This window comes from Calidris pugnax, unplaced genomic scaffold, assembly GCF_001431845.1.
Source record: "Calidris pugnax isolate Ruff unplaced genomic scaffold, ASM143184v1 scaffold68, whole genome shotgun sequence".
In the NCBI taxonomy this organism is placed as follows: Eukaryota; Metazoa; Chordata; class Aves; order Charadriiformes; family Scolopacidae; genus Calidris; species Calidris pugnax.
The window spans coordinates 1,498,286-1,510,823 of NW_015090921.1; the positions used below are offsets into that span (position 1 = coordinate 1,498,286).

Sequence of the window (12,538 nt, forward strand, 5' to 3'; positions counted from 1 at the left end):
TTCAAAATCCAGCTGAATTAAAAATCTTGGCCATCATTTTCAATAATTCCATAGTGACACAAACTCAAGAGACCTATTACTAGCTAAATAATACCTTACACTGCATAAAAAACAAGCAAAAAACATCTTTTGGTGCTATTCCATAAATCTACTGTCATTTGTCAACTAGTGGATGCTCACTTCAAACAGCCTAGTGAAGAATTAGTGTTAAGGGAAAAACATCAGGAATAAAAAAATTAAAGGTATTATAAATTCTCACACAAATTTTAGGTATATTTAGCCTGAGAAGGGATTAATAAAAAGAAACACAGTTAGCTTATGAAAAAAAAAGAATAGTTTAGTAAGAAAAGGCTCATTCCATAGTTCTGTTTCACATTTCAATACATCAAAACCTGAGCATTCAACTCAGCAAAGACGCTTCAACTAACCTAAAAGACATATAGGATAAACAGGGTAATATTATTTGTTGATAAAATACGCAAATGACTTTTAACGTCTTGCTGCATATTTGCTAAACCCAAGAATTTAGTGCTATTTTGGATGAACAGTTACAATGCCACAAATATCAACTTTTATCAAAGCTACATTTTTTGGAAAACACTTCAACTTAAACCTCAAAGAAAATTAAGGAAACACATGTCCCTTCTGTATAGTTTCTAGATCCTTTCATGTGAAAGAGTTGTATGGAATTTGATGTGCAGCTGTGAAGCATTTATATGTTTTTTATTTCTATAAGCTACCAGTGATGACTTCTTAAAAACCAAAAACAATGTAATTCCCTCTGTAATGGGGAAGATACTAGAACTCCAAAGAAAAATAAAAGGAGAGAAATACTAATTTTCTTATGTGGTTCTCTACCTTACAGGATGAACCCATAATGATTAATTTTATTTTTTAAATGCATAAATCTAAACCTCCCCTGGCACAGCTTGAGGCCGTTTCCTCTTGTCCTATTGCCCGTGACTTGGGAGAAGAGACGGACCCCCCCCGGCTACACCCTCCTTTCAGGGAGTTGCAGAGAGCGAGAAGGTCTCCCCTCAGCCTCCTTTTCTCCAGGCTGAACACCCCCAGCTCCCTCAGCCTCTCCTCACAAGACTTGTGCTCCAGACCCCTCACCAGCTCCATTGCCCTTCCCTGCACCCGCTCCAACCCCTCAATGTCTTTTTTGTGGTGAGGGCCCCAGAACTGGACACAGCCCTCGAGGTGGTGCCTCACCAGTGCTCACCAGTGCAGAGGGACCATCACTGCCCCAGCTCTGCTGGCCACACTATATGCATGCTACATTAAGTTAACTTCTATACAGATAATGAAACACAGGGCTTGATCTTTCTTTCCCACTCAGGAAAAATGAAATCTTGCCCCTGAACCCCCCAGCAGCGAGACACAGCTCGCTGTCTCACACACACTCTTCAGCGACAGCTGCCAGAAATAACTGTTGACGATACCTGGAGAATCTCAACTCGCTTTCGCCAGCACAAGTTTTTCAAGGTGCCTCAGCCCTCTAAAAAGACCCAAAAGGGCGTTTTTTCCCCGTTTCCCCCCGCCCTTCCCGGCATCCGCACCCCCCGGCAGGCGCTCCTGAGGCGCTGAGGGGGCGCGCGCTCCCCGCAGCCGTTGGGGCCGCCGCCTCGCGCCCTCCCCCCTGCCCCCCCCCGCCCCGGGCCTGCCTCAGGGGGTCCCACACACACAAACACTTCACACCCGGCTCCTCAGGACGAGGAAAGATGAGAAAAAGTCGTACAAAAGGCATATTTATCGGCATGCAAAGTAGTTACAGTACACCACCGCCAAAGAGTGACATCAAAAAGGAAAGACTGGGGAATGGTTCTCAAGAAGGAGTTGAAGGAAGACAATAAAGTGATGCCTCCTGCGTAATTTACAGGGAGGTTTTTTTCCACAGAAGGGTGTCCTTTTTTTATTTAACAAGCAACAAATACATAGCTTGGTCACAGAAGAGAAGGTTCCAGTAGCTGAACTGTGAAATGATGAAAATCTGGGAAACAAATTCAGCCATTTGCATAGAGAAAAGCTGTGATACGAGGGGTGGCCATACAGAACAGGGCAGTGAGGTGCACAGGTGCAAGGAAAAACAAACCAAGTACAAATAAAACAGACTACTTCAAGTATCTTTTTGATATATAAACTATATAAATAGTTGCATGCATTCCTACATGACTAAAAGTCCCCAAAGAACAAAAAAAAGCTTTAAATTTGAGACACACATAAGCACATATATTAAAATGGCTTTATGCGCTCACAAATAGGAGCATCTCACAAAATGGCTGAAACTTTGTAGGACTAGACAATATATTTGACAAGCACTTCAATTTTGCATACTTTTATTATTAAAAATGAACTGCTTGTTTGGAAGTTTCATACAAGGACTTGCATATTTTTATTTTTAACACTGTTCAAACATATGTATTCTTATATTCTAAAGAATGAAAAATGAAAAACAGAGACTTATCTATTATAATAAAACAAAGAATCTAAACAGGTAAGTACAGCCCAGTGAAAAACACGGATTATAAAAAAAATCACAAAAACCCAAAACAATAAAACCCCAAATCCACAAAGATTTGCTTGAAGAGATTACAAAAAATCACAAAAACCCAAAACAACAATTAAACCCCAAATCCACAAAGATTTGCTTGAAGTACTACCATTCCATATACATAGAAAATAATGTTTGAAACCAACTTTCTAATTTCTTTTGTATGTTGATATACCAACATTCACATAAAACTGTCATGGAATTATTTTATAAAAAGGGAATAGCTAAGTGCTGTATGTAAAAAAATTAAAAAATGTTCACCTTGATTTAAAAGCTCTACCCTCTTACCTGTAAATAAGTTATTCTCCTCTGTACCAAATCTGTTAGATCTTTGGCCTCTTTTTCTCGCCAATCTCCTGCTCCATCTGTTTGACTGAGGTAGTACAAGTCGGTCATGATTGACCTGTAAACAACAATGGAAAATTATCTTAAAAAAATGGGAAACAATCTTAAAATTGGAGGATTAGATGAACTCAAAGAAAAATTAAACAGGTATTTCAATTATAGCCTCAAAACCAGTTACTTCATGCCACGTCCTACCCCACAATCCAAACAGGAGCCAAGAAAGACTGACTGTGTCCTCTATTTAACCTGCGTTCCATACCCATGAGTAAATCTAGTATTAAACAGGAGATGGGTTAAAAAAAAAAAAAGCCTCACAGGCCTGCTACAGAGCATTTATTCCTGATATGTGCTAAAGGAAACTAAGAAGAAAGACCAGTTCCATGCTCGATCCATTATCCAAAGGCCCCAGATGAAAGTGCAATAGTGATTCCTACAGTAGCTCCATAACATTACAAATGTCTGTAGCACAGGTACAACAATAATAGTTCTATTTTTATTAGTGAAAACTAACCACAGAATACTATTACAAGGTTTAGTAAACAGTATTTTCTATGGCGTGTAGCTCCTTGTGACTCTGGGAAGAAGGTAAGCATTCTGTCTGCTTAGAATGACTGCATGCTATTAATACTGAAATGGAAAAAAAAAGGAAAAAAATAAAAATTCAGAACTGACTCATGGCCATGCTACAAGTCTAGACTACAAAACATTAATTTTGAGGCACTGCCAAATATTAAATTGAGGTTATCTAATACACTAGAGATCCCTTTCTTAGGGTTATCACATTTCAAATGGCCAAGTAAGAGGATAAAGAACTCTGTGTCATGAGAAGAAAAATCATATATGACATTTGTTTACTGAAACTAGCCAGGAATTTTGTGAAAAACAGCCCGAAGAGTAACACCCAGGGAAAGTTTTTTTTATATCTGTGGCTTTGGGAAGGAAAGACAAAACTAGAGGCAAACTATTCAAAAATATTTGTAAAAACATTAAAGGCTATTCTACAAGTAACAGGTAGGCCAATTCAGAACCAATAATTTCAGGGTTGTCTTTATAGATTGAGAGTATTTAAAGTTGCTAAACACTTCACCATAGCAATGCTGAAATTTTAAGTTTGAACCACTTTTCTTAATTCTTTCATCTGAACTTGAGACGTTGCAATTTATTGCCTGAAATTCTTGATAAGCCAGAATTTTGATCAGTGGGAAGAGATGCAACAGAACAAAGGCTGAGAAACTTGGGAGGTGATAAAAAAAGAGGTGACAAAAAGACAAGCGTATTTCTTAACAACCTGTGAAGTGGTCTTGTCAGTGAAGTAATACAAGACAGTTGTTGGCAGCACTTGTTAGTACTGGAACCACCACCCTAGTTAGCTAAGGCTCTCCCTTGTACATAAGCTTAGCAAGTAAGAAAGGAGCAGATGACATACCTCTATTAGGCAACTATTTCCAGTGACACAATATTTTAGCAGTATATATCAAAATAAATCGTTGTGATAGAGATATCTTTTTAAGCAGACTTATCAGACAACCTTCTCTTGCTAGTAACTGTATTTATGGGTCTGTATCTTCCCATCCCCACACACTCATTGTTTTTCACACCCCTAGTTCTACACAGGATAACAGTGGTACTGACTTGCATCTACCGTTGCTGTATTAAACACCATACCCAAATTGTCCAGCAGCAGTAATGTTCATCTTCTGTCAATCAGTTGGAAGTACCATACTTACATTCAAATCTCAAACTATATAAATTGGATCTTCTTTTACAAGGTAACTGAGCCTGAAACACCCTACTCTGGCTTTGTGCAAAAAATAAACAATTTAAAGTATCATCCAGTAACTAGTTTCTAATCACTAAGATGCATAATACTCAAAATAAAATGCAAACACAGTTTAGGGACAACTAGAACAGAATTAATGATGCAGTAGATCTAACAGAGTGGATTATATATAAATAACTACACAGATGAATCTGCTTTTCTTAAAGCAGTGTTTTCCAATTTTTAGAAAGCATTACAGGATAGTAGGCAAATTAAAAAAGGAACTCATGCATTTTCTTGGGATTTAAATATATTTTTTTCTCTATCAGGATGCAACCATGCTGGATGTTTAAAGAAAAATTGTGTATTTCAGGTCTAAACATTCTAAAAAAATAAATCCTGTGCTATCATTAAAAGCAGCTGTGCAACCACAACCACATTTGAAACAATTTTCAAAAGTTCTATTTCACTAGGCTTAAAAATGTCTTTTCTGTACTTGTGATGTAAGTAATCAGCATTTCTCCTTTTATTTTATATATTTCTATCAAACCCTGTCATAAAATAACTGAAAATACAAAGTCTACCAATAAAAAAAAAAAAGGCTTTCCCTCTCAGCAGTTAAGTATTTTTTCCTATTTCTAAGGAAAAAAGTGCTGTCCAAATTTTATTTTTTATATTGTTGGCCATAGTGACCATGACAGAGCAAAGAGTTTTAAATAATTGAAAATAATTTAAATGATCAGCCTTGCAGATGAAATGTAATTATTTTCCATCATTTTTGAAGTAAGAGGAATGGTAAGAGTCCTTACACAGCCTCAACAACTCAACATTTTAGGGAAAGGCAGGTTTGCTTAGTGAAAGCCACAAAGAATATCAAATAATTTGTGGAAAATGTTATGAATTCAAGGAAGAGTTTTCAGATAGTATCCACAATCTTTTTTTTTTTTTTTTTTTAAAATAACTCTTATAAAACTCTGAAGTAAACCAGGAACTGAAAAATTCACAGGTGTTATCACACAGAAATGATTATAAGGTACTGCAATTTTAAAGCACTTTCAGTTGCGGAAACTTTCTTTCTTTGATTGCTCCTGCTATGCAATGTGCATTTTTTAGGTTTGTATCTGCTAGATTCTTTTGAGTGGGGCAGACCATCATGATGGGTTATTAATACAGACATAGAACAGACACAGAGTAAGACCAAAGACCAGAATAAGGCTTCATGTGGAGAGCTAAAAAGTAGCTGGACTGGCGATTCATGAACCCAAGATAGCCAAGTGCAGACAAAACATGAGACTGCACAGGATTCTTAGAAGCTCTCATGGGTGGTAAAATGGCAGAAAGGCAAATATTTAGTAAGTCAAACTTGGTCTTTATTGGTGTTACTAACCAACAATATCAATTTGTTGTTTTTGTTTCCTCTCATAAATTAAATCCTGGAGCTGTTCTTAAAAGCATTTTGCTCCTGGAAAACAGAATGGAGTAAAGAATGTGGCTATGTATTTTATCTGCATTTGACTGTCACAACTAAAGGAGGGAGGGCAGCCATTTTTAACACATCCTCAAAGATCAGTGTAGATGTTTACCCCTGTCGTATGACAAAATTACATTTAAACTTCCTAGAAACTTTACCATCAACAAATAAAGACTCAAAGAAAAAAAAAATTGTGGTATGTTCCACTAAATTCAAAGGAACTAATGTGAAAACAGGCCCAAACACTGCGTCAAAGCTTGGCCAGCTACCACAAAAGCCCTGATGACAGTTGTTCCCCAGGAAGAAAAGGGATGAAACTCAGTAACAACCACTTTGCAAACAATATAATGCCAACATAGGAAACAACCATGACAACTAGAGGATTAATCTGTTCTTTTTTGTTAACTCTGTATCAAATAGTCTTTCCACTGCTAAGATGACGTTACTCTTAACAACTCCCTTCTCTATGGCAACTACAAGAATACAATTACACATTCCATAATGCAGGAAACTCTGCATTGGACTATGTTGTTTCTTAAGCAGAATCAGTAGTGAAATACTGGACAAAACATCTGCCAAGACCAGCACTCCCCAAGGGAAAATCTACACAACCCCTAGGACACAGCCAAGAAACAGAATCATAGAATTGCCTCGGTTGGGAGGGACCTTTCAGATCATCTAGTCCAACCATTGACCCAACACTGACAAAAACCATCATTAAACCACATCTCTAAGCACTATGTCAACCCGTCTTTCAAATACCTTCAGGGGCAGTGACTCAACCACTTCCCTGGGCAGCCCATTCCAATGCTTAATAGCCCTTTCAGTGTAAAAATTTTTCCTATTATCCAATCTAAGCCCTCACCTGGTGCAGCTTGAGGCCATTTCCTCTTGTCCTATCTCCTGTGACTTGGGAGAAGAGACCGCCCCCCCCCCCGGCTACACCCTCCTTTCAGGGAGTTGGAGAGAGCAAGAAGGTCTCCCCTCAGCCTCCTTTTCTCCAGGCTGAACACCCCCAGCTCCCTCAGCCTCTCCTCACAAGACTTGTGCTCCAGACCCCTCACCAGCTGCGTTGCCCTTCTCTGGACACGCTCCAGAATCTCACTGTCTTTCCTGTCACAAGGGGCCCAAAAGTGGGCACAGAACTCGAGGTGGGGCCTCACCAGTGCCCAGTACAGGGGGACGATCACTGCCCCAGTCCTGCTAGCCACACTGTTCCTGATACAGGCCAGGATAATGTGTGGTCACAGGATACTGTCTTGGCCACCCGGGCACACTGCTGGCTCCTGTTCAGCCGACAGTCAACCAACACCCCCAGGTCCTTTTCTGCCAGGCAGCTCCAGCCACTCTGCCCCCAGCCTGTAGTGCTGCAGGGGGTTGGTGTGACCCAAGGGCAGGACCCAGCACTTGGCCTTGTTGAACCTCATCCCATTGGTCTCAACCCATCCATCCAGCCTGTCCAGATCCCTCTGCGAGGCCTTTCTACCCTCCAGCAGGTAAACATTCCCACCAAACTTGGTGTCATCTGCAAACTGACTGAGGGTGCACTCCATCCCCTCATCCAGATCATTGATAAAGATGTTAAACAGCCTCAATACCGAGCCCTGTCTCTCGTGACCGGCTGCCAACTGAATTTAACACCTTCACTACCACTCTCTGGGCCCAGCCTCCAGCCAGTTTTTTAACCAGCGGAAAGCACTCTTGCCCAAGCCACAGGAAGTTTCTCCAGGAGAATACTGTGAGAAACTGTGTCAAAGGCCTTACTGAAGTCCAGGTAAACAACATCCACAGCCTTTCCCTCACCCAACAGGCAAGACACTTTGTCATAGAAAGAAATCAGGTCAAGCAGGACCTGCCTTTCACAAACACATGCTGACTGGGCCTGATCACCTGGTTGTCCTTCATGTGCCACATAATGGCACTCAGGATGATCTGTTCCATGACCTTCCCAAGCACCAAGGTCAGACTGACAGGCCTGGAGTTCCCCGGATCATCCTTCCAACCCTTCTGGTGGGTGGGCATCACATCTGCTAGATGCCAGACAGCTGGGACCTCTCTGGTTTGCCAGGACTGCTGATAAATGATGGAAAGTGGCTCAGTGAGCACTTCCACCAGCTCCCTCAGTACCCTCAGGTGGATCCCAATAGATCCCCATAGACTTGGGTATGTCCAGGTGTTGGAGCAGGTCCCTCATCATCTCCCATTGGATTATGGGGGCTTTGTTCTGCTCCACACCCCTATCTACTAGCTCTGGGGTCTGGGTACTCAAGGAACAACTGACTACTACTAAAGACTGAGACAAAGAAGGCATTAAGTACCTCATCCTTCTCTTCATCCTTTTTCACTATGTTACTGCCTTCATCTGTTAAAGGATGGAGAATCTCCTGAATCCTCCTCTTGTTACTAATATATTTATAGAAATTCTTTTTATTGTTCTTAACATTCCAATTAATCCAACAAGAGAAATGCCATTTGCATAACAGCACCAAGATTAACAAAGAGCTCTAATACTAGTTACCCAGAGTCACAGCAACTGTCTTTAAGTCTATCATCTCTTAAAAAGCAGGTCTTCTCTATGACACAACAGGCTTTTCTCACGAACCAAAAACCCCAAATCTTAGCCACTTTCCCCACATAGCTATGTCATCATTTGATCACTAACCCACCCTTTTATCTGCTTTCCCACATAAGCAGGGCATTACAAACTGCCTTAAGTACTTATAATTAACACTAATCTTGCTAATCCAAATATTACCTTATATTATATATTAAAATAGCTATGTTTATATATATATATATAAATAAATAACATCAGCTTGACATGCAATGTTCTATTTATCTAAGACACATAGGTAACAATTTTTAAAGAAACTACCGTCAACAAAAGGGCATTCAGCAACTTGCTAAATCCCTTCAAAAAATCAAAAAGTCCATACATACTTCAAAAAAACCCACCAACAATAACAAAAAAACCCAGCACAAAACTGTTATTCTCAGAGTGAATGTGGGCATCTGGTTTGCTTATTCTAAACTTATGTTCTATTCCTTTCAGGAGAAGAGACCAGATGGACTATGTGGAGGGAAACAGAGATTACTCCTTCCCCGGGGAGATACCATGCATCCTAAGGGAAAAGGACACCCCCGAGACAGCAGTGCATCACAGGCCAAAGGATGTGCATACAAGGAGCTGGGAGTTTTCCTGTGCCTCATGCAGCAAGACTGAAAGATTAAAGGGAAAGAAGCAGACAGCCTGGCTTCAAAGGTGAAAGAATGAACTTCCTCGGGACTAAAAGCAATCAAGAAAAACATTCTGCAACACAAGGTAATTGCATTGCCCAAAGCCAACGTTATAAATACATCAAGAACACAGGCTGAATATTCTAGAAATATTTTTATACCTGTTTTCTCTTATGCAATTACTTCAAATTTCCATACTGTAAAAAAGAAAGGTCTAAATTTTATTTTAATAAAACCTGCTTTCTTGCTGTTTGGTTTTAGCTTAAATAGCTTTTAGTCCTCTTTGGGGACCTCACCATACAGGAAGGTCTACAAATATCTACTATGAAGACTCAGACTCCAGGACATTCTGCTTTTGAAAACCACTGTGTCAGTCTAAAGAATACTTTTATTCCCAAAGAAAATTCTTAAATAAAGAGAACAAAAAAAAAAAACCAAAAAACAACAAAAGAGCAGCAGTTGATTGCTTGTATCATATATAGACTTCTTCCAGTACCACGGTGGTTTCAGACTTTGACAGTGGGGTTGATCTCATAACTTTCCGAGGTTTACAATGAAGATTTTTATTATTCAATGCAAAAAAGTATGCCTTTCTAGGATGGGTTTCACCTTATCCTGAGGTACAGAAAGATGTGAAGATACAGCTGTCAAATATAGAAAACTTGCAAGTTGGGCTTGATGAATTAACCATCATTGGTGTAGGAAGGAAAGGAATAAGAAAAGGATTCATACTGGGAGGCAGGAGTGCAAAAACTGTCTGGCATCAAACACACACATCATTGGTGTAGGAAGGAAAGGAATACGAAAAGGATTCATACTGGGAGGCAGAAGCATAAAATCTGTCTGGCATCAAACACACAACATTATTCAAGGTTCTACTGTGGCAACTGCCTGATGTGATCCTGGCTATACAAACAGAGCAGTAATGTGTACACAAATGGTTTTGTTCCCATGACAAACATCAGTAAGTCTGTCATTAGACTATTTGCTCCTGTTTTGGCACAGATAGTTTAAAAGGTACATCAAGAGTCAAGGACCTGAAGTCCAAGAAGCCAAAGCAGAAATACATTCTCTGGAGAACGAATATTTCTGAGTGGAGGTAACTATTGAAACAAACTGTCCAAAGAGGCGGCAGCTTCTCTGTGGGTTGACTGTTTAACTGAAGATCTCAAGGCTTTTGGAAAATTCTGTTTCAGCCAAGCACTACTTTTACTTCAGTCAAACATACATAATCACACTCAGCAGAGAAATAATTGGATGAAATGTAATGGCTTATTTTGTATAGATAGTAACTCTCAATAATTGAATGGTCCCTTCTCACTTTAAACTCCATCAATCTGTGACAAACTGGGGTTTGAAATTGTGGAAGATTAAATTACAAAATTCAATGGACTAAATTATTTGCCCACATTAAAAATCAAATTCATATTACTTTTAAACAATATTTTAAGTAGTGCTTAAATTATTTCCAAAGAATTGAAAATCCTTACTGTTTTTCCTTTTTCCTACATGTCGTGGTATTATTTTCAAAGGCTCATGCCTTACTACTGATATGCAGATCTCAGCTTTTTAGGGAAAGAGATACTTATTTACCGTGGTATACTTAGTTAATTCAACTATTTTCTTATGACTGTTTACTAATGAGACACAAATTGCCATTGCAAGCTTGTTGGGAACATAGAGTTATAAACATAATAGGCTTACAGACAGAATTTACTGAATTTTTAACGCTTCCTGGATTAATTTTGTTGAGCATGAACAAACTCATTCAGAATGTTTTAGTATAATACAAAAGATACTTCAAACAATGAGGAGGCCAGAAGATCAACAAAAACTGAAAATATAATTCCAGCACATCTTTGAAAACATAATAATGACAATGTAATTAAAGGTCATTTCTATCTGAAATATTCTGTTAAATTGTACTCATGAAAAGAATTGACTTCTCAGAATGATGACCAATCCTGAAATTAAGATATTACCCAATTTTGAAGTATTTCTAATTATATAATATCCCAATGATCTATGTAATTTACATTCCAGTATTTATAAAATGCACAATCAGATGCCTAAAAATAAACATTTTCAAGGTTTATTTAATCGTTTTATGTAAAAATATGCACATATGCTCATATATGGACAGATGCAACTGAAAAGCAACAACAGGCATCCAGGATCCAGGTCTTCTGATAAAAAAAAAATTAAAATAGAGTATGACCCTTTAACTTGATATAAGCTGTAGTGACATAGGCTAGATACATACTTTACGTCCCATGAAATACAAGTAATAATTTTGTTTTCACACCCACATATCAGTAATTTATCCTAAGAGATTTTTAAACAGCATACCAGTAGTTTACTTAAATCAATCCATAATCCTGTCATGGTTTCAGTTGGGATAGAGTTAACTTTATTACTAGCAGCTGGTATCGCGCTAGGTTTGGGACATACAACAACATATATGCAGAATCAACTAATACAAGTACCTTTCCTGATGACCCAAATCAGACAGAAATTCATCAATGCGTCTTTGTAGTTCATTTCCTTCTAGATTTTTCAGTTTCTTCAACTCACTCTGGAGGAAAAACCAAAGTTCCTTAGCCCCATTTTCAATCCTCCTCCTCAAAATTTCATGGTCTTTTCCGAGGCCTCCTATTTAAAAAAAAAAAAGAAAAAAAGTATGAAAGCACTTGTAGTTGAATTATTTGTTAAGAAACCAATGCATTTGTGATATGGGATATCAAAACTCATTTTAGAAGTAAAAGAAAACTTATCTACCAACCATCTCCTGTCCTCTTCTTATAGTTTTCTATCTGTTCTTTGGCCTTCAAAAGTTGCTCCTCTAAAGCATGTACCTTTCCTGCAGCTGGTCCCTGATCAATGGGACCATCTGGTATCCTAGGATACAGAAAATAAAGAAGTTATTTGATTTATAAATATAATTGTTAATTGATACATTATTTGCATTAAGAATTCAGCTCTCATTTTTGTTCCACACTGTTTTGCTCTACTTTTGAAAATCATATTTGCAAAGCATTTGTTGGACTGATCATCAGCAAAGCCTGGTCAAGGGATGGGCCTTCACAAGACTCAAATTCTGTCTACTTTTTATATCCACACGTGAAATGCATTCTGGTCTTGAATGCTGGCCATATGTTCTCAGAGGACCAGA

At 38.6% G+C, this 12,538-nt stretch overlaps 1 protein-coding gene across 2 annotated transcripts in view; it reads right to left on the reverse strand.

Moving 5' to 3' along the window:
- FUT8 (fucosyltransferase 8 (alpha (1,6) fucosyltransferase)) overlaps window positions 1-12,538 on the reverse strand; it is an 89,527-nt gene that overhangs the window by 36,434 nt on the left and 40,555 nt on the right. For both annotated transcript variants that reach the window (XM_014950386.1, XM_014950385.1), the window contains 3 exons: window positions 12,149-12,264; window positions 11,853-12,018; window positions 2,843-2,957 (listed from right to left, as the gene is read on the reverse strand). In XM_014950386.1, coding sequence (XP_014805872.1) covers window positions 2,843-2,957; window positions 11,853-12,018; window positions 12,149-12,264 — 397 coding nt within the window. The remainder of the gene's footprint in view (window positions 1-2,842; window positions 2,958-11,852; window positions 12,019-12,148; window positions 12,265-12,538) is intronic.